The sequence below is a fragment of the Mus musculus genome, chromosome 2 (genome assembly GCF_000001635.26).
Source record: "Mus musculus strain C57BL/6J chromosome 2, GRCm38.p6 C57BL/6J".
Classification (NCBI taxonomy): domain Eukaryota; kingdom Metazoa; phylum Chordata; class Mammalia; order Rodentia; family Muridae; genus Mus; species Mus musculus.
Window position 1 is genome coordinate 154833331 of NC_000068.7, and position 27410 is coordinate 154860740.

Below are 27410 nucleotides of genomic sequence, written 5' to 3' on the forward strand. Positions count from 1 at the left end.
AGGTGCTGAGAATTGAACTCAGGTATTCTGGAAGAGCAACTAGTCTTTTAACCACTGAGCCATTTCTCCAGCTGCTAAAATACAATAACACACAGTCTGTGTGCCAGTATTCTGTGATAAAGCAAGCATGGGGCTGGAGGGGAGGTAGAAGAGGAAAGTCATACAGGCTTCCCAATATTAGAGATTAGCAGGACCACAGTGGTCTGAGTAAATAACTCAGCTGGTAAAGTGTTTGCCATGTAAGCATTTGGGCCCCAAGTTCAGTTCCCAAAACCAATGTTAAGAAAAGCTCACCATTTGAGGCCAGCCTGATCTGTAGAGTGAGTTTTAGCATTGCCAGGGCTACACAGAAAACCCTGTATTCACAACCAAAGAGAGGAGGTGGGGTTGGGGGAGAGGGAGAGGGAGAGAGGAAAGCGTGATGGATGTGGTATCATGCCCTTTTCAATGTGGGCAGAGGCAGATCTCTATGAAATCAAGGCCAGACTGGTCTACATACAGCTCCAGGTTCGTCAAAGCCACGTAGTGAGACTATCTAAAAAAGTAAGTAAATAAGTAAATAAAAGCTGAGTATGGTGTCATGCTCCTAAAACCCAGGTGCCAGGGAAGTAAGAGACAGGCAGATCCTTGTGACTCAATGGCCAACTTGGTGAGCTCCAGGCTAATGAGATGCCCTGTTTGAAAAAGGAAACAAGGTGGACATCTGCTGAAGAATGACATCTGATACTGACTTCTGGTTTCCACGCTCACCTGTGTACACCCACTTGCATACATACATTCATTCATACCCACATGAACACATGCACAGAGAGAAAGACAAAAGAAAAAGGGATGAATAACTACTATGATAAGGAATTTATTCTCTAGAGAAGTAAGTACATAGGGAAATGTTAAGGCTCAGGGCCAGCACCACTGACTTCTATATTGCAGTACCGAGATTAGGTATAGTTTCTTCATTAAGAACACAGCCAGGGCCTGGATTCAAGCATGCTTTGCTATAGTTTTGGCTTTAGTTGCCAAAAGCGTGGGAGAACAGATGGCCATCTCAGCATTTTGGATCATGAGGGTATGATCTCAGGTAGAGCTAGAGGATATGTTGAAAACTCTATAACCAGCTGCTGTTGTGTTCAATTTTTTTTTAAACTATTCTCTATCTCAGAACAAAGCAAGAGTATCTCAGTCTATTTCCCTTGTCTAGTCTCCCACTTCCATCTCCTGTCTCTTCTCCTAGTGCCATATAGTTACCCTGAGCTGAGCCTGATCCTAGACTGCAGTCCCAAATGACACTTTAAACCTACTTCCCAGGCATGCCTCAAGAGGAGGTTAAGGAATCTGGTCCCACAGCCAGCATTAGCCTCTTGCCAGGCCTCCATTCACTCACCTGCTTTCACTCCCTACTTTCGCCAGGGGTGGTGGCGCATGCCTTTAATCCCAGCACTCTGGAGGCAGAGACAGGCGGATTTCTGAGTTCGAGGCCAGCCTGGTCTACAAAGTGAGTTCCAGGACAGCCAGAGCTATACAGAGAGAAACCCTGTCTCAAAAAAGCAAAAATCAAAAAACAAAACAAAACAAAAAAACCCACTCCCTACTTTCTGAGATTGGCTGTTCAGTGTGACTACTAAACAACTTCAAGAGTAATCAATACCGAGAGAAACTAATGTTTCTTGATTATCTAAAATCCTGTCAAATTTTAATAAGTATTAATGGGCTCATGACTGGGAAGCCCTGTAAGAATGTCAAATTTAGAAAAAAGAAAGTAAAGATAACAATATTTATTTATCATTTCAGAAATTTCCCAATATTCTGATTTTTTTTATCCATCTTTGAGCGGCTCTGAGACAAGTAGTACAAGGATTTTCTGTTTCAGCTTGACATTTATGAGAGTGTAGGGAAGGTTAGTGACCATTTAATGATCTTAATGACAGAGCCCAAATAGAAATAAGATTTGGGAGATAAATGGTTACAGCCTTGTGACTCTGAGCCTCTTGAACCTGTTTCTTTCTGTGTCACATAAGGAAAGTGTGTACTTATGGGTGCCGTATGCTGGCACCCTCTAGAAATAATAGGAACTCAATAATTGTTTTTAGCTCAGTGTTTTCTTTTTTCCTTTCTCCAAAGATTTATCTGACTTGTTTTTAATTTTGTATGTATACCTGTGCAGTAACGTGTGTGTGTGTGCGTATGCGTGCGCGTGTAAGTGCCTTAAAAGCCACAAGAGGGTCTTTTGGAAGAAGAGCAGTACATTCTGGTACTGCTGAGCCGTCTCATTAACCCCTTACAGTTTGTTTTTTGTTTCCTTTTATTTTTGTTTCAGAGACATGGTCTCATTCAAGGATGGCCTTGAATTCATGGTCATCCTCCTGCTTCTATTTTGGTGTTTTAAACAAGTTGTATTCTTTTTTTCCAAAAACACAACAACAAAACAACCCCACTTTTCTTACACAATATATTCTGACTATAGCTTCCCCTCCCTCTACTCTTCCCTATTAGACCCACTCCCTTCTATCTCATTAGCAAAGAACAGGCTTCTAAGAGATAATAACCAAATAGTAAGGTGAAGCAGAAACTCTTAAATCAAAGTTAGACACAACAACCCAATCAGTCAACATTCCCTTAAAAAATACTAAGTTAATAGTTACAATATATACGCAGAGGACTTGTTGTAGGCCCATGTAGGCCCCATGCTTGCTGCTTCAGTTTCTCTGAGCTCATTTGTGCCTTGCATAGTTGATTCAGAGGCCCTTGTTCTCTTAGTATTCTCCATCCCTCTGACTCTTAAAATCTTTCTGCCTCCTATTCTATGGAATTTCCTCAGCTCTGAGGGGAGAAATTTGATGGAGATTTCCAGTTTAGACTCTCTTTAAAGAATGTCTTCCTGTGGGTCTATGCATCTGTTTCCATCTGCTTTGGTGGAAGTCTCTATGATGATGACTGGCTAAGGCACTGGTCTTTTGAGTATAGCAGAATATTAGTAGGCATCCATCGTTTTATAGCTTTGGGGGGGCACATAGTGTTTGGTTTTACTCTAGGGTCTCTGGACTATGTAGTCTCTGGTTCTTGGTTACCTAAGCAGTGTCAGGAATCAGTTTCTTCTTGAGGAGTAGGTCTTAAGTCAAATCAGACATTGGTTGGCTACTCCCACACGTTTTGTGCCACTATTGCCCTAGCATAGTTTGCAGGCAGGGATAGATTGTAGGCCAGAGATTTTGTAGGTGGGTTGGGGCTCACACTTCCTTTCAGTAGCTTAGAGTACCTCCCCCCACTGAAGACACTAGGGGTTAAGTTTACATGTAGGCACTGGCTTGACTTTTCCATGTTCAGTGAGTTTTGTGGGTGTTAACCTCAACAATGGGCTCTCACTGTGTTTTTGGAGAGTAACCCTTTGTCTTAACATTAGCAGCCTGAGTTGTTTGGGGATTTCCCCCTTGGCCAACAACTCAATTGAATTCAATCCCGTTCGTCACTGGAAGCCTTGCCTGGCTGTAAGAGATAGCCAGTTGAGACTTATATTTTCCATTACTAGGAGTCCTCATTAGGATCACCTTTATAGATTCCAGGGAGTTTCCACACTCTCCCATCATTCCATCTCCCCACTCCACTTGATCTCCCCCTCCACCTGTAAAATCTATTTATTTTCTCTTCCCAGGGAGATCTTTGTGTGCCCCTAGACCCCTCTTCTTTATCTAACCTCTCTAGGTCTACAAATTGTAGCTCAGTTATCATTTACTTAACTGCTAATAACCACTTATAAGTGAATATATATATGTGTGTGTGTGTGTATGTATATTATATTAATATATACTATATTTGTCTTTCTGGGTCTGGGTTACCTCACTCAGGGAGAATTTTTTTCTAGCTATATCTGTTTGTGTCAATTTTTTAAAAACAGCTGAATAATACTCTATTATGTAGATATACCACATTTTCTTTATCTATTCTGTGGGTGGATGTCTAGGTTGTTGCCAGTTTCTGGCTATTACGACTAAAGCTGCAGTAAACATGTTGAGCCAAGTGTCCTTGTAGTAGGATGTAGTGTGTTTTGGGTATATACCCAGGAGTGGTATAGCTGGGTCTTGAGGTAGATCGATTCCCAGTTTTCTGAGAAACTTCCATATTGTTTTTCAAAGTGACCGTACAAGTTTGCACTCCCACCAACAATGGTGGAGTGTTTCCCTTGTTCCCTATCCTCACTAGCATGAGCTGCCACTTGTGTTGATCTTAGCTGTTCTGACAGGTGTAAGATAGACTCTTAAAGTAGTTTTGATTTGCTAAGGATATTGAACATTTCTTAGTTTCTTAGTCATTTGAGATTCCCCTATTGAGAATTTTCTGTTTAGATCTATACCATTTTTAAATAGTATTATTTGGTTTTTTTGATATCTAATTTCTTGAGTTCTTTATATATATTGTATGTTAGTCCTCCATTGGATCTGGAGTTGGTAAAAAATCTTTTCTCATTTTGTAGGCTATCACTTTGATTGGTGGTGGTCTTTGCCTTATAGAAGCTTTTCAGTTTCATGAAGTCCCATTTAATTGATCTTATAGTTCCTGCAGTATTAATTAGTGTTCTGTTCAGAAAATAGTCTTCTGTGCCAGTTCCTTCAAAGCTCTTTCCTACTTTCTCATCTGTCAGGGTCAGTTTATCTGCTTATATGTTGAAATCTTTGATCCACTTGGACTTGAGTTTTGTGCAAGTTGATAATAAATAAGGATGTTTTTGCATTCTTCTACATGCAGATAGGCAGTTTGATCAACACAGATGAAGATACTGCCTTTTTTCCAGTGTGTATTTCTGGCTTCTCTATCAAAAATTAACTGTCCATATTTATATAGATTTATGTCTGGGTCTTCAATTTGATTCCATTGTGTCAATTTTTTTCTAATACCATTTGTCTTTTATTACTATAGCTCTGTAGTAGAGCTTAAAACAGGGAATGGTGGAATCTCCAGCAGTTCTTTTAATGTTCAGGATTGTTTTAGCTATCCTGAGTTTTTTGTTTCTATATGAAGTTAAGAATTGTCCTTTCAAGATCTGAAAAGAATTGTGTTGGATTTTTGATGGGGATTACATTAAACCTGTAGATTGCTGTTGGTAAGATGGCCATTTTTACTGTGTTAATCATAGCAATCTGTGAGCATGGGAGATCTTTCCATATAACTTCTTTTTTTTTTTTTTTAAAGATTTATTTATTTATTATATGTAAGTACACTGTAGCTGTCTTCAGACACTCCAGAAGAGGGAGTCAGATCTCGTTACGGATGGTTGTGAGCCACCATGTGGTTGCTGGGATTTGAACTCCTGACCTTCGGAAGAACAGTCGGGTGCTCTTACCCGCTGAGCCATCTCACCAGCCCTCCATATAACTTCTTAAATTTCTTTTATTGAAAAAAGCTTGAAGTTTTTATAAGTCTTTGACTTGCTTGGTTAGAGTTACCCAAAGATGTTTTATATTAGAAGCTGTTGTGAAAGGTGGCATTTCCCTTATTTGTCAGTCCAACTGTCATTTGTATACAGGAAGACTTGTATCCAGCCACTTTGCTGGAAGTGTTTATCAGCTGCAGGAGTTCCCTGGTGTAAGTTTTAGGGACACTTACGTATACTATCATATCATCTGCAGATAATGATCCTTTGACTTCTTCCTTTCCAGTTTGTATCCCCCTGATCTCCTTCCTTCAGTTGTCTTATTGCTCTAGCTACGGTTTGAAATAATATATTGAATAGCTATGGAAAGTGTGGACAACTTCATCTTTTTCTTGATTTTCTTGGACTTGCTTTTAGTTTCTCTGCATTTAAGTTGCTGTTGGCTGTGGGTTTGCTGTAAAATGCCTTTGATGTTTAGTTATGCCTCTTATGTCAGCAGTTTCTTTATTAAGTGTCAGCACTTACAAAAGCATGTTGGATTTTTGTCAAAGGCCTTTTCTGCACCTAATCATGTTCTTTTCTTTCTGTTTGTTTATATGATAGGTTACATTTACTAATTTTCACATATTGAACCATCCCTGGGATGAAGCCTACCTGATCATGGCACATGTAGATGATCTTTTCTATGTGTTCTTAGATTTGGTTTGCAAGTATTTTATTGAATTTTTAAAATCAGTGTTCATAAGGAAAATTGGTCTGTAAATCTCTTTGGGGTTTGTTGAATCTTTATGTGATTGCAATTGTGACCTCATAAAATCAAATAGGCAGTGTTCCTTCTGTTTTTATTTTGTGGAGTAATTTGAAGAGCATTGGTGTTAACTCTAAAGTCTGATAAAATTCTGCCTTTAAACTATCTAGTTTTCGGCGCCCCCCCCCCCCTTTTTTAAAGACTTGTTAATGACTGCTTCTCTTTCACTAGAGGTATAAGCCTGTTTAAATTGTTTATCTCGTAGTAAAATTTAACTTTGAAAGTGGTACCTATAAAGAAGGTTATTCTTTTAGGTTTCTTAATTTGGTAGAGTACAGATTCTAAAAAGTTATGTCCTTAATGATTCTCTGGGTTTCCTTGGTGTCTGTTGGTATCTCTCCCATTTTGTTTCTGAATTTGTTCATTTGGATTTACTCTCTTCCCCCTTGTTGATTTTTCTTATAAAGTCAACTCTTTGTTTCATTGTCTCTTTGTATTCTGTTTTTATTTTGTTGATTCCAGCTTTCAGTTTATTTCTTGCTGTCTACTCCTCTTGGGTGTGCTTACTTCTTTTTGTTTTAGAGCTTTCAAATGAGCTGTAAAGTTGCTAGTATGAGATCACTCCAATTTCTTTATGTAGGCACGTACTGCTATGAAGTTCTTCTTGCACTGATTTTATCGTGTCCCATTAGTTTGGGTATGCCGTGCATTCATTTTCGTCACATTTTAGGAAGTCTTTAATTTCTTTAGTTTTGTCTTAACTGGTTTTTCATTCAGTAGAGAGTTGTTTAGTTTTCATGAGTTTGTAAGCTTTCTCTCATTTCAGTTGTTGATATCCAGCTTTAATTTATGGTGATCTGATAGGATACATGGAGTTATTTCTGCTCTCATATATTTGTGTCCCAAGTAGGTGGCCAATTTTGGAGAAAGTTCTATGAGGTGCAAAGAAGAAGGTGTGTGTGTGTGTGTGTTTGGGTGAATTGTTCTGTAAATATCTGTTAGGTCTGTTTGTTTTATAACATCTTTTAGATCCAGTATTTTCTGTTTTTGTCTTGATGACCTGTCCATTGGTAAGAATGGGATATTGAAGTCTTCACTATAAGTGTGTGAGGTTCAGTATGTGATTTAAGCTGTGGTGATGTTACAAACTTGGGTGTCCTTGTGTTTGAGTCATAGATGTTAAAAATTGAAATGTCATCTTGGTGGATTTTTCCTTTGTGTGTACAGTGTCCTTCCCTATCTCTTTTGATTAGTTTTGGCTTGGAGTCTATTTTGTTAGCTATTAAAATGGCTACAGCAGCTTGCTTCTTAGGTCTATTTGCTTGGACTATCTTTTTCTAACTCATTACCCTGAGGTAATAATGTCTATCCTTGATGTTGAGGTGTGTTTCTTGGGTACAGCAGCAGGATGGATTCTGTTTTTCACATTCATTTTGTTTTTATCTTTTTATTGGGGGAATTGTGAGATATCAATGACCAATGTTGATGTTATTTTTCGTTGTTGGTGATGGTATATGAATGAGTGTGTGTGTGTGTTTCCCTTTTGATTTTTGCTGGTGTGAGATTGTTTCCTGTGTTTTCTTTGGTATAGCTGCAGCCACCTTAGGTTTGAGTTTTTCCTTCTAGCAATCTCTGTAGGGCTGGATTTGTAGATAGATACCATTTAAATTTGACTTTATCATGGAATACCCTATTTTCTCAATTTATGGTGATGGAAAGTTTTGCTAGGTAAAGTAGTTGGGCTGGCATCTGTGGTCTCTCAGAATCTGCAGCACTTCTGCCCTCTTCTGTTCAGGCCCTTCTGAGGTGTAATTCTAATAGGTCTGTCTTTTGGGCCTTTTTTTTCTTACTGCCTTTAATATTCTATTTTCTGTACATTTAGTGTTTTGCTTACTATGTGCTGAGGAGACATTCTATTTTAGTCCAATCTATTTCATGTTCGGTATGCTTCTTGTACCTGTATAGGCATCTCCTTTTATGGTTTTGTTGAAAACAATTTCTGGACCTTTGAGCTGGGTTTCTTCTCCTTCCTTTATACCTATTATTCTTAGGTCTGGTCTTTTTATAGTGCCTCACATTTTCTGGATTTTATTTTTATTTTTTTGTTCAAGTTTTTAAGATTTGACATTTACTTTGACTGATGTAACCATTTCTTCTAAAGTATCTTCAGTGCCTAAGAGTCTCTCTTCTGTTCTTATATTCTGTTGGTAAAGCTTGCATCGTCATTCCTGTTTGAATTCTAAATTTTTCAATTTCAGAATTCCTTCAGTTTGCGGTTTCTTTACTATTTCCAGTTTCAGGCCTTGAACAGTTATATTTACTTCCTTACATTGTTTGTGTTTGCCTGGATTTATTTAAAGGATTTATTCACTTCTTCTTTAAGAACCCCTATCAGCTGGTGAGATGGCTCAGTCGGTAAGAGCACCCGACTGCTCTTCCGAAGATCCCGAGTTCAAATCCCAGCAACCACATGGTGGCTCACAACCATCTGTAACAAGATCTGACGCCCTCTTCTGGAGTGTCTGAAGACAGCTGCAGTGTACTTACATATAGTAAATAAATAAATCTTTTTTTAAAAAAAGCAAAAAAAAAAAAAAAGAACCCCTATCATATTCAAAAAGGCTATTTTTAGGACCTTTTCTTGTGCTTCAACTATGTTGGAATATTCAGGGCCTGCTGTTGTAGGATAGCTGGGCTCTAGAGGAGACATACTGCCTGTCTGCCTTCAGCCTACTTACTTGCTGCCCTGGGAGGAGTGGTGTTTGGGTTAGCAGGGGTTGCCTGCTGGAGTTGGGGTCTGGGAGGAAGCAACAGATTGGGGGAGGGAAGTTAGGGGAAGGTCTGTGGAAGATCCATATGTGGGCAGGCTGGAAGAAAGGCTGCAGCTGGTGTTGTATTGCAGTGCTAGGGGTGAGACTAGGGGTTCAGTGTTGGGCAACAGAGAGAGAGAGGAGGAGGTCTTAGGGCAGCCTATCTGGTTTTTTGGCAGGTACGGCCTATAGTATAGCATGAAGTGCCTCCTGGAGTTGTTAGCTGGGATATAATGATTAGTGGTGGGAGGGAAGTTAAAGAGGGGAATGGTTGAAGAAACTGACAGGAAGTGGATGAGGAAAAGTATTAATGTTTTTTGATATTTAGTCCTTTTTGCTAGTATGTTAAGGGGCACTATTCTCCATTGAAGAATTACTGCAACAATGATGTTGTCTTGTTCCTTTTTAGTCTTATGATCAGGTGAGAAAGATTTATAACAGAGCCATCAGAACCACTATTTATATAAAGCTCAGGGTCAGAGGCAACTCCCTTGTGGACAACAGCATTATTCGTGCTGCATCATTCTTCCTTTTCTAACCAGCAGATCTTGAAATTAGAGACATTTCTGCAAACACTAACCAGAGAGCATCAAGCTTTTTGTTTTGCTGTGTTTGTTCCAGTGAGCAGGAAAATGAGTAAACAACAGATTTAATGGCCACCCAATGTTTCCAAACAGTTGAAGGACCAGAGTCCTGGTCAGGTAAATTAGCTTAGTGCAGCTAACCAACAAGGCTGTTTTTTCTCATCACTGTCTGGCCTCTCCCTCTGCCCTACTGAGGGTAAAGGACTTAGGCACATTTAGTTCTTCCTATAAGTTAAGGTGGCATCCTAGGGATCTTGGGCTCCCACCGTGTAGCTCTCAGTGAGGACCACTCTGGTATCAGTAATTATAACACCACTAATTTGAAGAGAATCTGCCAATTTTCTCCTCTGTTGTCACCATCTCCATCATGAAATTCATAGGGTAGAATGTGCTTTGGGAGTCCCACCAAACACATAATGGTTTCTCTGTGTAGCCCTGGCTGCCCTGAAACTCACTGTGTAAACCAGGCTGGCCCCAAATTCATAGAGATCTACCTGCCTCTGCCTATGAAGTACTGTATTAAAGACATATATTACTGTGGTTTTCTATATTTTGGGTTTTTTTTTGTTTTTGTTTTTTTAAAGATTTATTTATTTATTATATGTAAGTACACTGTAGCTGTCTTCAGACACTCCAGAAGAAGAAGAAGTCAGATCTCGTTACAGATGGTTGTGAGCCACCACGTGGTTGCTGGGATTTGAACTCCGGACCTTCGGAAGAGCAGTCGGGTGCTCTTACCCACTGAGCCATCTCACCAGCCCGGGTTTTTTTTTTTTTTAATCCAGCCCCTGGAAGAAGAGGTTGTATTGGAAATTGGTGGGGGCTGCCCCTATATTTTTTCTAACCCTTCTAGATTGGATTTAGTTAAAAAAAAAAAAAAAGCCTCCTTTATATTTATATTGACTCTTCAAAGAAGAGACGGGCTTGAAAGCCTGCCTGCCTGCCTGCCTCCCTCCCTCCCTCCCTCCCTCCCTCCCTCCCTCCCTCCCTCCCTCTCTCTCTCTCTCTCTCTCTCTCTCTTTCTTTCGATTTTGTTTTTATTGGTTTTCCTGCACATTGTTTGTGTGAAGCTGTAGGGTCCTCTAGAATTGAAGTTACAGCCAGTTGGGAGCTGCTGTATGATTGCTGGGAATTTAACCTGGGTTCTTTGAAAGGGAAGTCAATGCTCTTAACCACAGAGTCAGGTCTAAAGCTCCAAAGCCCATCTTCAGTTAGTTACGTTAGTTTGGTTTGTTTTTCAAGACAGGGTCTCTTTGTGGCTGTGGAACTCAATTGTGTAGACCAGGCTGGCCTCAAACTCACAGAGACCCACCTGTCTCTGCATACCGAGTGCTGGGATTAAAGGTGTGTGATGCCACCATTGCATGACTCCAAAGCCTATCTAATATTTTAAAAAGTCCTATGACATTGAAGTTTTTCCCTTGTTACAGGATATTAAGGTCGGAAACAGGATATTAAGGTCATCATTTATAGGTGTACTGTTAATTCACAATTGCTTAGTATGAGCTTGATGTGTGGTCAATGTTCAAAAAATAGTTACCAATTGAAAAACCACTATAGTCTCAGGAGTGAACTTTATGTCTTTTAAACATTGCCTTGTGTTTGTTTCAGCATAGTGGGACACCATGAAGTACAGTTGGCCATATTGAAGATCACCAGGCAGTGTATAGAGTGGATCTCCTTTGTGTAGATTGCTCACAGAGATAGTGTTTTCTGGCTTTTGCTATTCCCTGCTTGGTGAAGACCTTGTGCATTGTCCTTACCACAGAAAGCCCAGATCTAGAAGTCTGGCAGAATCCTCAGCCTCTCCTTTCCTTTGTTCACAGTAATGTAGTGAACTTAGCCTCTTGCTCTATTTTCTCTTGTCACTGCCTCGTCTCTCCTTCTTCCCTACTGAGGGGTAAAGTACTTGTGCAAATCTCAAGAACTGCAGCTATATATTAACATTAAGAAATTTCTATCAGCAACTGTGAAGAATCACTTACTGTAGCAGGACTTGGGTAGGATTCCTTGATTGCTAGGATTAAAGATACATACTACTATGCCCAGCTTTGGTAGGAGTCTTTTTTTTTTTTTTTTAAGATTTATTTATTTTGTGTATGTGAGTATACTGTTGCTTTGCTGTTTATCTTCAGACACACCAGAAAAGGGCATTGTATCTCATTAAAGATAGCTGTGAACCATAATGAGATTGCTAGGAATTGAACTCAGGACCTTTGGAAGAGTAGTCAGTGGTCTTAACCACTGAGCCATCTCTCCAGCCCCTTGGTAGGATTCTTACACCTATTTGTTTGCATTAATTTTAACAGATACCCACTGGTTTTAGGGTAATAGTGTTGGAGGCCAGGGTTGCAGTCATTGATGTAATCATATCTTTTTATTTTTAGATTATATGATTTAGTACAGGGAGGCAGATGTGTAAATACAGACATGCAGCAGATTTTATTTCAGAATCTCGAGGATCTGAGTGATAGGAAACAAACTTTTACCTGAAAAGTTTTAATCAGAGCTATCAGTCACATTACAGTATTTGTAATTGGAAATTCATTTGACCTCAGCTTTCATCACATCTGAAATTGGTTCCATTCCTGTTCATTTGTTTGTTTGTTCATTCGTGTGTGTGTGTGTGTGTGTGTGTGTGTGTGTGTGTGTGTGTGTGTGTGCGCATTCAGCCCCCCTCCTTTTTCTTTAAGATTTATTTATTATTATTATACATAAGCACACTGTAGCTGACTTCATATGCACCAGAAGAGGGTGTCAGATCTCATTGTGGGTGCTTGTGAGCCACCATGTGGTTACTAGGATTTGAACTCAGGACCTTCGAACGAGCAGTTGGTGCTCTTACCCACTGAGCCATCTCTCCAGCCCCACATGCAGGCTCTTATACCTCATTTAACACTAATACTGTGCAATTTTGAGCCACCTAGTAAATGGGAGCAATAGAAATGTCTTTTTTAGAATATTCCCCAAATGTTTAACTTTCACTAAATTTTCCCAGTGACCTACATATGAGGAAGATCTTATAATCTTTCCGTTTTACAAGTAAGAAATCTGGGCTGACAAGATGGCTTAGTGGGTAAAGTTACTTGCTGCTAAGCCTAAAAACTAACCTGTGGTTCAGTTCTTAGATCTAACATAGTGGACGGAGAGAACCAACTTCTGCAAGTTGTACTTTGACTTTTGTATGGGTATGCTTGTCCTTCCCCTATTCTAAAGAAATTAACATGTAATAAAAATAGAAAAGCCAGCATGAGACAGGATACTCTGCCCAGGGGTTGATTGAGTCTCTAGAGCCCTTAATGTGTGCCTTCTTACAGAGCACTGTGGCTTACACATAAGAATAAATACTAGCTCTCACTCTTTGCTGGCCACAAAGTTGTCCTCATGAACTGTCATCTAGTTTCTCTGGTGTCATCTTCTGCAGCATGAATCCTTACACATCCCAAACTTTCTACATATTATTTTCAAGTTACAAGTTAAGCTTCTGTATCTATCGCTTTTGTTGTTTCTGCTTCCACTGCATGTGGACTGACTTTATTGTGTCCCTCTTAATAAGATTAGAATTTCTGATGCGTCCACTAAGGGGCACACACACTATAGGATACACTGGAACTGGAGAGTTAGTGGTTGTGAGCTGTTGATGTGGGTGCTGGGAATCAAACCTGCATTCTCTGCAAAAGAGTAAGTACTCTTAACCCCTGTGCCATCTCTTCTGCCCCAATAAATGCTTTCTTGATAAATCAGCAATAAAGTCTTTTTGTTGTTCCTTTACCTAAGGAGCTATAATTATTTCCTTGTAGTGTTCAAAATTCTATGAAGTAAAAACTAGTAAACAAAATCAGAAGACTATTCATTTTCACATGGATTTGTTTTCCTCTACTAATTCACACTTCATACACAAGCACAGTAATACATGATCCTGTATTGGCCATGAAAGTGGCAATCACTCAAGATAGCACTATAAATTGGTACAGCCATTTGGGAAAGCAATTAGGCAGTATATCTCAAGAGCTGTAAAAATGTTCATATATATAGCCAGTAATTCTTCTCCTGGGAATCTATCCCAAGAAAGTATCAGTATATAGAATAAGCTTTCCCTCAGATGATACTGTTTATGATAATGAGAAGTTGGGAAAGCTGCAGTGACCACCAGCCCTAGACTGTTATAAATCCATTTAGTTATTAAAGCAGTCATTCTACAGAATGATGTTTATTAAAACTATGGACAAATGGTCGTACTGGAACCCATTATGTAGATCAGGCTTGTCCCAAATTTCTTCCTACAGTGCTTGAGTTAAAGACTTCAGCAACTATGGCTGACTTCATTTGTCTTTAAAAAAATATATTTTAAACAATTTTATTTTATGTATTTGACTGTTTTACATGTGTGTGTCTTTGTATCACATATTTACAGTGCCCATGGAGGCCAGAAGAGAGCACTGAATCTTTTGTAACTGGAGTCACAGTTGTTATCTGCTTTGTGGGTGCTGGAAGTTGAACCTGGGTCTTCTGGAAGAGTGCCAGTCCTCTTAGCTGCTAAGCCATCTCCAGCCCAGGTCATGTATTTAAAGCCAACTTATATCAAGCCATGTCCTCTACAGTCTCAGATGTATAGTAGCTTTGAAAAATGACTTTGATAGTCTTACAAACAGCCATGATACAAGGCAGAACACAATAAAAGGGGTTAGAAACATACTTCAGTGATTAAAGTACTTATTTATTTTTATTTCTCTTGTTTTAGAGCTGTGAAAAGACACTATGACCATTGCAGCTCTTACAAAGGAAACTATCTAATTGGGCTGGCTTACAATCTCAGAGGTTTATTCACTATTGTCATGGCATGAAACATGACAGCATGCAAGTAGACATGGTGCTGGAGTAGGAGCTGAGTTCTATATCCTGATAGGCAGCAGGAAGTGACCTGTCTCTAACCTCAAAGCCTGCTCACACAGTGACATACTTCTCCCAGCAAGTCATACCTACTCCAACAAAGCCATACCTCCTAATAGTGCCATTTCTTGTGAACCATGCATTCGAACACATGAGTTTACGGGGCCATTCCTATTCAAACCACCATATTATGCAAACACTGTCTTGAGTTTGGATCTCCTACGTCCACCTAAAAGCCAGGCAGTGGCATTACATGTTTTCAACCCTGGTGTGTGGGCAGGTTCCAGAGATAGGCAGATCCAGAAGGCATTCTAGCAAATATGAGCTCCAGGTTCAGTCTTAAATAAGGTGAAAAGCAATAAAAACATCTTAACTTGACTGCTGCCCTCCACTTGTGCACACTTGAGTGAGCACACATCATACACACACACACACACACACACAATTTACATATGTACATCAATTAAAAAGCTAGGACATGGCCTTTCAATCTTGTCTGGTTTCCTTATTCTTTTGGTGCCCAGAGAGCCAAGCCATAAATATCATTCTTCTGGAATCTGTCCTCTCCTCAGGCCTCTGGCACCAGAGCAACCATTCTGGTCCTTGTTAAACCTAAATTGTCTTCCCTTATACATGGCCTACACAGTAGATAACCAAGATATATTACCTCTAAAAGAACATATCCTTAGCCTGCCTATTTTCCTCACTCTTAGATAGAAAAGGAATATAATGGCAGTTTTTATAAAGTACTCTTGGCATCAAAGTCTAAAAAAAAAAATCAAGCTAAATGACTTGAAAGAAATGAAATTAATTTTTTTCTCCCCCCTTCCCCACTTTGTTTTCATAGAATTTGATAGGACAGAGCCTAAAGCCATTCTTTAAATTGTAGTTCATTTGTTATTGCTAGTTCACTCTTGGTTTTTTTTCGAGACAGGGTTTCTCTATAGCCCTGGCTGTCCTGGAGCTCACTTTGTAGACCAGGCTGGCCTCGAACTCAGAAATCCGCCTGCCTCTGCCTCCCAAGTGCTGGGATTAAAGGTGTGCGCCACCACGCCCAGCTTAGTTCACTCTTAAGTATGAAAATTGATAGTAAATACTTAGAAACTTTGGTTGTTTGACATTTTCTTGTATCAGTACTTATTAGAATTAAAAAAAAACATTCTTCATGAATACTTTTGAGAAATACAGACTTAGTTGATGACAAGGTAGAAAAGCTCTTCACTCATGTTTATTAAATTATCAATACCTATCTCAGAGAGTTGCTTTATAGATGATGTGGTAGTAAATATTTAGGTTACTTAAAATATGTGCCTACTAATGCCTTGTGTGCACATTACTTAATCTTCCTCACCACTCTGAAGCAAGTCCTGCTATCACCCTCGTTTTTCTGAGATGTAGGAGAGGTTATAGGGCAGTCAGTGATTAAGAATCTGGAGAGAGCTATGCCGTTTTCTGCATAGAATGTACACAGGAACTCTTAGTCCCTCTACTTTTTATGTGTGTCACCAGAGCTAGAGTTCTAATTGTATTATTGACCTAACTTAGTTTTGACCTTAAACAAGTAGCTTTATCAGGATCTTAATTTTCTCATTTCTTTTTCATGAGAAAGGGGCCATATTTTATCATTTTACATTCTTTAACTTCTAGCATGACAAGAGTTGACATATAGTGGATGTTAAATACTGTGGCCACTGTTTATAATAGAGGCTTTCTAAAGGATTTTTAAGCCTGTTTTATCTGAACATCCCATATACTCCATCTTCTGGCTTTCCCCTGAAGGATCACATTTGATATCATTCACCTGTCTATAAATGATCTTATTTCCTCAATGTGTATTTGTCTTAGGCAGTCTCTAACCTGACTATTTTGAGATAACAAACACAGTTCTATGAAATGTATCTAAACCACGAGGGTTAATATAAGGTAAGGGTGGAAGGGACTGGCCCAAAAGTCAGGAAAAGTACTCTTGTCCACTCTTACTCAAGGAGGCTTGGATTTAGGCTAGCCCTGCCAGGCCTGAGTAATGGCTATAGCCTAGAGGAAGGTTTTCCATGAGCTGTAGTGGGGTCTTCAGTAATTGGAACATGGCACCTTCCAACTTATAATGGATAACAGAACTAGAGGGGCATTTGTCATTGCCTGACTTCTCTGCAGGAGAAAGCCTCGTAAGTCATAGCTGACAAACCCTTTGATGAGTTTTAAACTTCATTTACAGCAAAGAATAGCTATAATCAAGCAACAGCAAGCAATGACTAATCTTGCCACATTATCACGGTGAGAGGAGCCAGCTTTGGGAGGCATGAAAAGGGGGAGGGGGCTAAATTGCAGTTTCACAGCAAAGTGCTGATTGGCTCTTGGGCTTGTGAGTTTGCTCTAAGGAAGCTAGTGAATTTGCCTAAAGGATCAGAAACTGACCAACTCTATGCTCAGCTCACCATTGGGGCTGTTTTGGCCAAGATTGAAAGGACTGACTCTGGTCTCACCTGTATTTGTGCCATCTCTGGCTTGAGTAGCACTAACTTGTCTGGTTACATTGACACCATCATACCGAGAGGCTTTGTGGTCTAAAATCTAATGTTTTATGTGTCTCAGAGAATGACTTATGATAGTCATACTTTTGTTTTTGAACAAGTGAACTAAGTATATAGCAATCCAAAATAAAAGAGTAAATAGCAAATATTAGGTACATAGATAAGATAAAGGATAGATAGCCAGGCAAAACATCATGTCAGGTTCTCAAAACATCTAGCAGGAATTGACTAGGGAAGCTTCTTTAAGTCTGCGGATTAAGAGAAGCAGGTGAGAAAGGATACGTTTGAAAGATACAATTCTGTATATTTTTCCTACAGTTTCTTGCTACCACCCAGTGGTAATTCATCTTAGACAGTCTCCCTTTTGGTAGATCCTTTCTCCCATGTTCCTTCCCTTTTCAGATTACCCATACTGCTCTGCTTAGGCTACTTCTGGGGCAGTGGAGGGTGGCCAAGGCAAAGCCTGGAATCCCTTCTTTTGCCATGATGGTTTGATAAAACACTGTTGAAGTTTGTAGATACTAAGATGGCATAACAGTGTAGACTTTCTGTTCAGTTAAGGAAGTGAGAATTTGGTTTGGTTCACAGTTTCAGAGGTTTCAATCAATGTTTAGTTCTTTGTTTCTGGGTCTGTGGTCAAGCAGAATGCCATGGTAGAGAGGGCATGGTAAAACAAAACTGTTCCTCTTAAGGTAGCCAGAAGCAGAGACACAGAAAAGAACAAGAGATACACGCTTCAAAGACATGCTTTCAGTGACTTCAGTCTTCCAGCTAGGTGCTGCCCTTCTCTCCTCCCTCCCCTCGCAACCCCAACACATACACACACACACACACACACACACACACACACACACACACAGCTTGTACGGCCATGAGCTCATCATGGGAGTTAAGTCTTGATAGACTGGTTAGCATCCTCAGTCCAGTCATTAAAAATAGTGCTTCTATTTGGAGAATCAGACTTCATTCAGCACATGAACCTTTGGAACTATTTATCCAAACCATAACATCCCTCCCACCCCCTTCATTCCTTTTCCTTTTCTCTTTTTGTTGTTGTTATTACTTGAAACAGGGTTTCTCTGTGTAACCTGGCTGTTGTGGAACGTCATCTGTAGACTGGAACTCAAGAGATCTGCCTGCCTTCTGCTTTCTGGAGTGCTGGGATTAAAGGCATGGATCACCACCACATGGCAACATTCTTTTTCTTAATACCTACCAGCACTTGACATTAGACTGGTTAATATTTAACTTTTATTTCCTTTTTTAAATTTCTTTTATTATTTATTTAGGTAGTATTTTGAGACAGGGTCTCTTAACGTAGACCTGACTGTCCTGGAACTTGCTGTATAGACGAAGTATATTTGGGTTCTGTAGAGGAATAGAACTTACAGAATGAATCTCTCTATATTTTACAGAAAGGGTATTTATTAGAATGACTTAAAGGGTGTTGTCCAGCTAATCCAACAATGGCTGTCTTGAACAGAAGGTCCCAAGAATCTAGTAGTTGTTCAGTCTGTGAGGCAGGATGTCTCAGCTGGTCCTCAGTATACACTGGAATCCCAAAGAGGTAGGATCTGATGCAGTGAAGGAATGGACTTGCTAGCAGAAGTGAGAGCAGGCAAAGAGAGTGAGCTTTCTTTCATGTCTTTTATGTAGGTTGCCAGCAGAAGGTGTGACCCAGATTAAAGGTGGATCTTCTAATCTCAGAAGATCTGGATTGAAGGTCTATTTTTCCACCTCAGAGATTCAGATTAGAAGTGGGTCTTCCCAGTTAAGATGATTTAATTAAGAAAAATCCCCAGGCCAGGTGTGGTATTGCATGCCTTTAATCTTAAAACTTGGGAGGTAGAGGCAGACAGACTGATTTCTGAGTTCGAGCCCAGCCTGGTCTATAAAACAAGTCCAGGACAGCCAGGGCTACACAAAGATACCCTGTCTTGAACCATTATCCCATCCCCCAAAAAAAGGAAAAAAAAAAAGGAGGAGGAGAAGAAGAAAGAACGAAAACAGAAGAGAAATCCCTCAGTGCCCAGCTGCTTGGGCTTTATCTAGATACAGTCAGATTGACAACTAGGAATGGCTATCACACTGGGCTTACCTTTAACTCACAGAGTTCTGCCTGCTTCTGCTTCTAGAGTGCTGAAAATTAAAGATGTGTATCACCAGGCCTGACCTAATATTTTATACTTAAACTTTTAAAAAATATATAATTTTTATTTTATGTTCATTGGTGATTTTACCTGCATGTATGTCTGTGGAAGGGTACTGGAAACCCTAGAACTAGTTATAGACAGGTGTGAGTTGCCATGTGGATGCTGGGAAGTGAATCCTGGTCCTCTGGAAGAGCAGCCAGTGTTCTTAACTACTGAGCTATCTTTCCAACCTCTGACTTAAATTTCTTTAAAAATTCCATGTATGTATGTATGTATGTATGTATGTATGTATGTATGTAGTCAGTCAGTCTGTCTGTCTGTGGGTGCACATGTGGATGTCAGAACAGCAGGCCAGAAATGGTTCTCTTGTAAATGTCCTATAGATATAACAAGCATAGGTCTTCAGGCTTGGTGGCATGTGTCTTTACCAGCTGGGCCATCTCACTGGCTTCCTGGGTACTCTCTCTGGCCATAGAAGAATAGCTTCACCATTGAGGATTTTGAAGCCTAATAAGTGTGAGGGACACGGCCAAGCCTACAAGTTGACAGGACTAGCTTTGGAACTCAATTCTACCTAACTCAAAAGTTTATGTTGGTCTATTTCATTTTATTTTGTCTTTGTTTTGAGGAAAAACAAAACTAACAATCAAAAGCTAGGTTCCAAGAAAAAAAGACTTTTAGTTTTTGAGACAGGGTCTCACTATGTAGCCCTGGCTGGCCCGGAACTCACTGTGTAAACTACTCTGACCTCAGCTACTGCTGAGATTAAGGGCATGTGCCACCATACTTGGTGCAAGAGGGCTTCCTGACAAACAGAGTACTATTTTTTTTCCTCAGCAAGGTCAGCATGGGGAACACTCAATAATGGTTGTTAAATATGAGGTATAGAAATTGGGCAGTAATAGAAATGGTATAATCCTGTATCTTTTGAATAGTTTGTTACAGATGCAATGGAGCACTTTCACATCGATTAGCCTATTTGATGACAAGGCAGGTCTGAAAAGATAATTAGGGAGATGCTTTCTGTTTTCAGAATAAGGGTGTTATTGTTTGTAGAAATGGCATGATTTGTTTGGGTCACATGAACAGACAAGCCAAAGTAGAGCCTCATGGCTCTGTACTGTAGCCAGTTCAGCCTGCGCTTCTGTGTTTGGGTAACTGAGAGCTGGGGTTTCTCTTGGGAGTGGAGATTGTCAGTACTACTTGGGAAATTAGGCCTGTCTGGCCAGTAATGATCATTTGAGCAGTGTTAATGAGTGGGGGCCTGATGAGTTTAATGAGATTAATAGATGTTCTGTCATCCATGGCTGCCTGGTAACCAGGATCTCTGAACTAAGGAGTCCTTAGATACTGATCTGACTGATTGCTTGGCTTTCACCAGAGATAGTCCCATATCACTGACAGCTACTTACTGCTTGCTGTCCCAGGGCTATCTAAGGGCAAAGGGAGGAGAACAGAACCAGAAATAACCCATCAGGACTGGCTAAAACTAAGCAGCATTGGTGCAACAAGACCAAGAGTAGCAACTCCTCCTTGCAGATGAACAAGGAACAGGTCCAGTCGTGGGCAGGTTTAAATGCTAGAGGCAGGGTTGGAAGCCAGAGTCAGGTTTACAGCAGATTAGTCTTGATTGTAGAATGTCAAGTCTCCTTGACTATCAAGTTAGGTAGTTGTTTGCTGAAAACTATATTGATATTTTAGGATTCCCAGAAAGAGTCTAGATGTGGTAGTCCAGTACTTGTGATGAGGTCATTCTGGGCTATATAGCAAGTTGAAGGCATGCTATTTTGTCTTTTTAAAAAGCGGAAAGGAGCTGGGCAGTGGTGGCACACGCCTTTAATCCTCGCACTTGGAAGGCAGAGGCAGGTGGATTTTTGAGTTCAAGGCCAGCCTGGTCTACAGAATGCCAGGACAGCCAGGGCTGTACAGAGAAACCCTGTTCTCACCTCCCCTCTCCCTCCCCCCCAAAATAGTGGAAAGGAGATAAAGGGGGGGAAAGCATAAAATAGGGGTGTTTTTTAAGCTGGGGATGGTTGGTTTGTGAAGGTGGACATTTGGAAAACTAGGCCTGGAAGCTAGGTAATATGGCACACACTTCTGTAGTACCATTCAACTCTCTAGACATTTGACCTCTTGGGTGTAGGGAATCTACAGAATAACATGCAGCCTGCATGCCACAGCATTATACAAGACTTAAAAATCAACTGGGAGGATACAGACTGGAAGTTTGGGGTTTGGATACCAGAGCATGTTCTACTTAGCAGTCACATGCTACTTCCTGTGTCATCTCTAGAGATGAGAACAGGGTGACATGGTTGACTCTTTGGTGTCCTAAGAATGTGTTCTATTCTGATCACAACTCTAGAATGGTCTCATTGGTGGTGGTATTAGTAGAATAGACAAACATACAGTTATACTAATATTTGATCTTGTAAAAGCCTCCACAGTTTGCAAAGTTCTTTTATATTTATTGTCCCAACTCAGATGAGGAGAGATGGTTGACAGAGCCAACCCTGAAGGACTGTTCTCCAGCAAACCAGTGAATGCTTCCTTAGTGTGTCAGAGGTTCCTAACAGTTTGAGGAGATCTGCAACTAACCTGTCCCTGTCAGATAAATTGCGAAGCTACTGCCATTATATCCAAACTATCATCTCTCCCTCTCCTTTCTCAGTCCATACCCTGGGCCTGGATGGCTCTCTCCTACCAAACAAAGTGGCATCTCTCTGGCTAAAACTTGATAGTTTTGAGCAGGATCAGTCTTCTAGTGTCACACAGGTCCCTTATAAAAGTTGCTTTTTATTTGTGGATGGACAAGGAACCTTTGAATGACTCAGTATCCGATAGGACTGTTGTAACTGAAAAATAGGGATTGTTAAGCATTTCCTGTTGCTTGTGCAGAATGTGGTGTGTGCTCATGGTAATCAAATGAATCTTCTTTGTGTCCCTCACTGCTTTATAAATGGTGGTGATTGTGGTATAAAAGTAAACTTATTAACAAGAGCCGGTCTCTTCCAAGTTCTAAAGATCACACCAGCTCTTCCTTAGTAGCAGCAAGATAAGCTCTGAGCCCCTTGCTTTGATAGTACACATCTGACTCCTGTCAGTCCATCAAGTTTATCATAAACTCAGATCTAGGAGCAGTTTCTTTTCCTTATCAGATGTCATGGTTCAGCTTGTGATTTATTTGAAAACAGTGCCACCAGCTGGTGAGAACCAGCCAACTTGAAGATAGGTTGTCTACAAAGTAGCATACAGAGAAGACATTCAGAAAGATAACAGTTTTCTTCAGCTTGCATTCTTACCTAATTCTCTGACACCCCCTTAATATATATTTTAATATATATTAAGTATAATAAACAGGCAGGCTGATGAAAGGTTTTATTTATTTATTTAAATATATTTTGCTTGGTTAGATGATACTGGAATTGTACAAACCTGCATCAGTAGGCAGAACACAGCCAGTAGGTACAAATGCCAAGTCCAAACTGCAAGCTAATCCTACTGGAATTAATATCTCCTTCTTCTCTTTCTCCTGGGGCTATGCCAAGGTATAAATATACTGCAGAGGGGCCTTGTGAGTTAACTAGCTTGATTGTCAGAATGGAGAGAATGAAGAGTACTTGTAGGGAGGGTCAGTAAGGGCCTGGAGTCTCAGATTTCTTTTTTTTTTTTTTAAAGACAGGATTTCCCAGGCTGATCTGATATTCAACATGTGGGCCAGGTTGGCCTTGAACTCTACCTCTTCTGAGTGCTGGGATTAAAATTGTGCTTCATTGTGGCTAAGGGCATATATTTTAAAAAGTCAGGTATTAAGATATGCATTGTAATTCCAGTGCTGGAGGAGGCAAAGTTAGGCTTGCTGGCTAGGCAGGTTGGCCTATTTAGTGACGTTAGAACAGTGAAAAACAGTCCTACAAGACAAAACAATAGACAGGTAGACAAAGGAGTGGTACCAAAGTTTGTCTGCTGATCTACATGACCTACATCTATATACCCACACAAGAGCAAGTTGCTAACTCGTCTCTAAACCTAACAGATTTCAAATCAGTATAATGTGGATAACCAATAAATTATTAAAGACCATCCTGAGATAAACACGCTATCTTAAGTATTTAAATTGGCTTTACTTCTAGGAAGCAGAGTGATGAAGTTGACAGAAGTGAGTTTTAAACATGTCTAAGTACCTCATATTAGCAAATTAATAATTCTACCAGGTTTTGGTTTTTGTTTTTTTTAACTAGAGTCTGTAGTAAACTATATTTACCCATGAGTTCTTGGGCTTATTCAGTATTATATGCTACCCTTAGCCTGCAGTGAGTACTTGGTAAGGCCTCTGTAAGCACACCTTTTGCAGAATGGCTGGCTCAATGAAGACTTCACTGGCTAGGTTAGTAAGATGAGGTACATTTAGATCAGACTGAGCAATTTTCATAATAGGGGATTGTTCCCTAGCAAGCATCTCTTAAAATTTTCATGTATCCTCTTTGCTATGGTTCTACATTGATGGAACAAAACAAAAAGCTGTAGAAAGTTATTAAAATTAATTTTACAGTGGGGTATTAAGTGGACTGGTGAGTCTCAGCCTTATAATCTTCCAATGTTGGTTTTTCCCACGTGGTATTATGAGAGTACCAAATGAAGGAATGTTATAAAGCACCTAGTATAAGATTAGCAGCCATTGTCAACTCCTGGTAAAGTAGCAAGAAAACAAGATGTATGAACAGAGAGGGATGGGTGCCATAGGGATGAGAGTGTGTAGCAAGGCAAGGAGCAGTCCAGGTCATTAAGGATGTGGGCCATGAACGGAACTGAGCCTAGCCTGGGAACCCAGTTTCACATTGGCATTCATTCTCTTTTCAGGTGAACACCATGTCCTTGAAGATTCAGACCAGCAATGTAACCAACAAGAATGACCCTAAGTCCATCAACTCTCGGGTCTTCATCGGAAATCTAAACACAGCTGTGGTGAAGAAGTCAGATGTGGAGACCATCTTTTCCAAGTACGGCCGAGTGGCTGGTTGCTCTGTGCACAAAGGCTATGCTTTTGTCCAGTATGCCAATGAGCGCCATGCCCGGGCAGCTGTGCTGGGAGAGAATGGGCGGGTGCTGGCTGGACAGACCCTGGGTAAGCTCAACATCTTTCCTCTGAGTAGCTACTACCGAGATTTTAAATTTCCAACAGATAGAAATTATATTTAAAATATAAATTGAGTAATTCTTAAATGAGCGTTAAATAGGGGATTGTTATAGGAGCTCCTTTTCTGCTACCTTGCTTTCTCAGTGCCTCCAGCCCCCTTTTTAGTTGTGTTTCTGGGCATGATAGCACACGCCTTTAATCCCAGCACTTGGGAGGGCAAGTGGATATCTCTCTGAGTTCGGGGTGAGCCAAGGCTACACAAGGAACCCTGTCTCAAACAACAAGTGAGTGTGCATACACATATGTGTATGTGTGTGTGAACTGTGATCCTGTATGGAGGTCAGAGGACAACTTTATGGAGTTGGTTCTCTCCACTTTTATGTGGATTCAAGGATCAGGCTGACTAGACAGATAACGTTTCCCACTGGCCTCCATAGCCTCCCTCCCCCCTCTTTATTTTAACTTTAAAATTTTTTTCATACAATATTTTTTGAGTATTTTTCCCTTCCCTAACTCGTCCTAGATCTACCTAAATGAATAAAAACAAAAAAATCAGATAGACAAAAATGCCAAGTAAAAATTAAAAGTTCCCTCCTCACAAACAAACAAATAAACAAGCAAACATTGATTTATTTTTGTGTTGGCCAGTTGCTCCAGGACATGGGGCCTGTCCTGGTGTATGGTTGATAGATCACTGACAACTGCATTGGAGAAACTGACGTTTCCTTTTGCCAGGAGATACCAATTACACATAGCTTCTTGGGTTGGATAAGGAACCTTTTCCACTTAACCCCTTAGTGCTACGGCCCAGTTGGCTTGAACCTATGTAGGTCCATGTGTGCTGCCACAGCCTCTGTGGGTTTATATGTGCAGTTAGTCCTGTTGTGTCTAGAAGACCCTGTTTGTCTGGAGTCATCTATCACCTCTGACTCTTATAATCTTTTACACCTCTTCTGCGTAGATCCCTGTGCCTTGAGGGGAGTGGTTTGATGAAGACATCCCATTTAGAACTGAGTGCTCCAAAGTCTCACACTGTCCAGTTGTGGGTCTCTGTGTTAATTCCTGGGTATTGCAGGAAGCAGCTTCTCAGATGTGGGCTGAGCAGTGCACTCACTGATCTTGTCTTGTAGTCTCTTAATAACAAGCTCTATCGTTCCAGTTAAAATCTAGATTCTCCATAGAAAGGGAACAAAATGAGTTAGTATGGCTTGTTAACCCATTCTACAGAAGATGTGGGTTAGAACCCTTTCTGAAAGCTATGAGGAGCTATGAATACAAAGACTAAAGGGAAGATACCTGCTCTTGCCATTATTCATCACATACCCGTGAAATAACTGTGTTGGTATCTACCATACAGTGTGTGTGTGTGTGTGTGTGTGTCTGTGTCTGTGTCTGTGTCTGTGTCCGTCTGTGTGTGTCTGTGTCCGTCTGTGTGTGTGTGTCTGTGTCTGTGTCCGTCTGTGTCTGTGCCCACACATGCTCACAGATTTCTTTGTGTTTTAGAAGGGATATCTATATGTACTAGTGAACATGATGTATGTGAAGTGATTGAATGTATAGAGAATATGTGAGCATATACACTTTTGCACATATAAGTTTAGAATGTGTGAGAACATTTGTGAGTATGGAAGCAAATGTGCTCTGTGTGTGTGTGTGTGTGTGTATTTTACTGAATATTACTTGATCTTACAGGCTAAGCACTATCCTAGGTATAGAGATGTTCAGTGTAATGCTCATGAATATTCATTGGCTTCATTGTCTGTAGGCAGCCTGACTATATTTGAGTATAGATGTATCTATGTAAATGACTTTATTACCTGGATATGTATATATGAATGCGTGTATGTGTTCACATATACCTAATTTATATTAACCTAATTGAAAACTTGTATTTATATGGCATATATGGTTTGTGAAGACTTACGTATGTGTCAGAATGTATATGAATATGCAACCGGGTATATCCATGTGATGTCCGAGTATTCTTCTGATGTTTGAATATTAAATGTATGAAGATCTTTGGCTACCTCAGTTCCATGTGTGCACTGTGTAAATACATGGAGGCATGATGATGATGTGTGGACATACCGCTGTCACATCAGCATTCCAACTCTGTTTCTTCCCTCACACAGACATCAACATGGCTGGAGAGCCCAAGCCTAATAGACCCAAGGGGCTAAAGAGAGCAGCAACTGCCATCTACAGGTGGGGCTCTATGTCTGTTTGCATGCACGGGTGGTCCCTCTTCACAGAGGGAGTAAATGCTGATAGTGACAGTGTGCTGAGCTTAGAATTTAGGAAGACTTTTGGAGATGAGGACCTGTGGAGAAGTAGGCTGAGTAGCCATCTCCCTTTGTTTTCCCAGTGGCTACAGCTTTGACTATGATTACTACCAAGACTACTTCTGTGCCAGGTGAGCAGGGAAGGGGCATGTCCAGGTATTAAACAGCCAAACTGGAAGGGTCTTGAGAGTTTGCTGGTATAGCTTACAAAGTCTCCAATTGGGAACTGAAGCATAGAAGTAGGAATGGGTCTTTGCTTCAAGGTTGCTTCACAGATCAGTGACAGAGCTAGGACTAGGGTCTCATTCAGAGCTCTGACATCATACCTAAGTCTCACACTTTGACTGCCTTGGCACCTCCTAGTTCTTGTAGAGTAGGAAAGTATATAGCTAAGAGATGAACACACAGGGCAATTGGAATACAAAACCTAGCACAGTGCCTCACAGGTAGTTCTTGAGCCCTTTATTTAGTCTGAGCCTCTGTAAGTGATCACCCAGCCAAAAAGAAAGCCTACAGATAGTTCAGTCTGACCCTTACTTATTACTGAGAGGTCATCACTGGAGGCCTGAATTAGTCCCTGATAGGTTGTCATCTGTCTTCTAGCCCCAGTCTTACCTTGAAGCTATGGGCTTAATGTAGCCCCAGAGACGTTTGTTTGCTGAGAACAGTTTTCAAACTCATTATCCTCCTGCATCTGCCTGTTGAGTGCAGAGACTACAAGACTAATCACAATACCAGCTCCTGACCAGGTCTTGACTAGAAGTTGTAGTAAAGTTTGAGTCAGACCTCTTCTTCCTTCTTTCTCCCTCAGACAGCCTAGGGAAAAGAATTTTTCTGAACCATTTTCTCTGCTGTGAGTGTTTTCAGTAAATAATGTGGTACAGTGGAAAGTGCTAGAGCCCAGAAGGGAGGA

At 40.4% G+C, this 27410-nt stretch overlaps 1 protein-coding gene across 10 annotated transcripts in view; it reads left to right on the forward strand.

The window, feature by feature from the left end:
- The window catches only part of Raly (hnRNP-associated with lethal yellow), an 80091-nt gene that overhangs the window by 42411 nt on the left and 10270 nt on the right, over window positions 1-27410 (forward strand). For 4 of the 10 annotated variants that reach the window (XM_006499014.4, XM_006499015.3, NM_001139513.1 and 1 more), the window contains 3 exons: window positions 23939-24203; window positions 26348-26420; window positions 26581-26628. In XM_006499014.4, the coding sequence (XP_006499077.1) occupies window positions 23948-24203; window positions 26348-26420; window positions 26581-26628 (377 nt within the window). In that variant the 5' untranslated portion in view covers window positions 23939-23947. Of the gene's footprint in view, window positions 1-18001; window positions 18162-23938; window positions 24204-26347; window positions 26421-26580; window positions 26629-27410 lie in introns of those variants that run through there. The other 6 variants (XM_006499016.3, NM_023130.3, NM_001139511.1 and 3 more) reach the window with 3 other exon arrangements.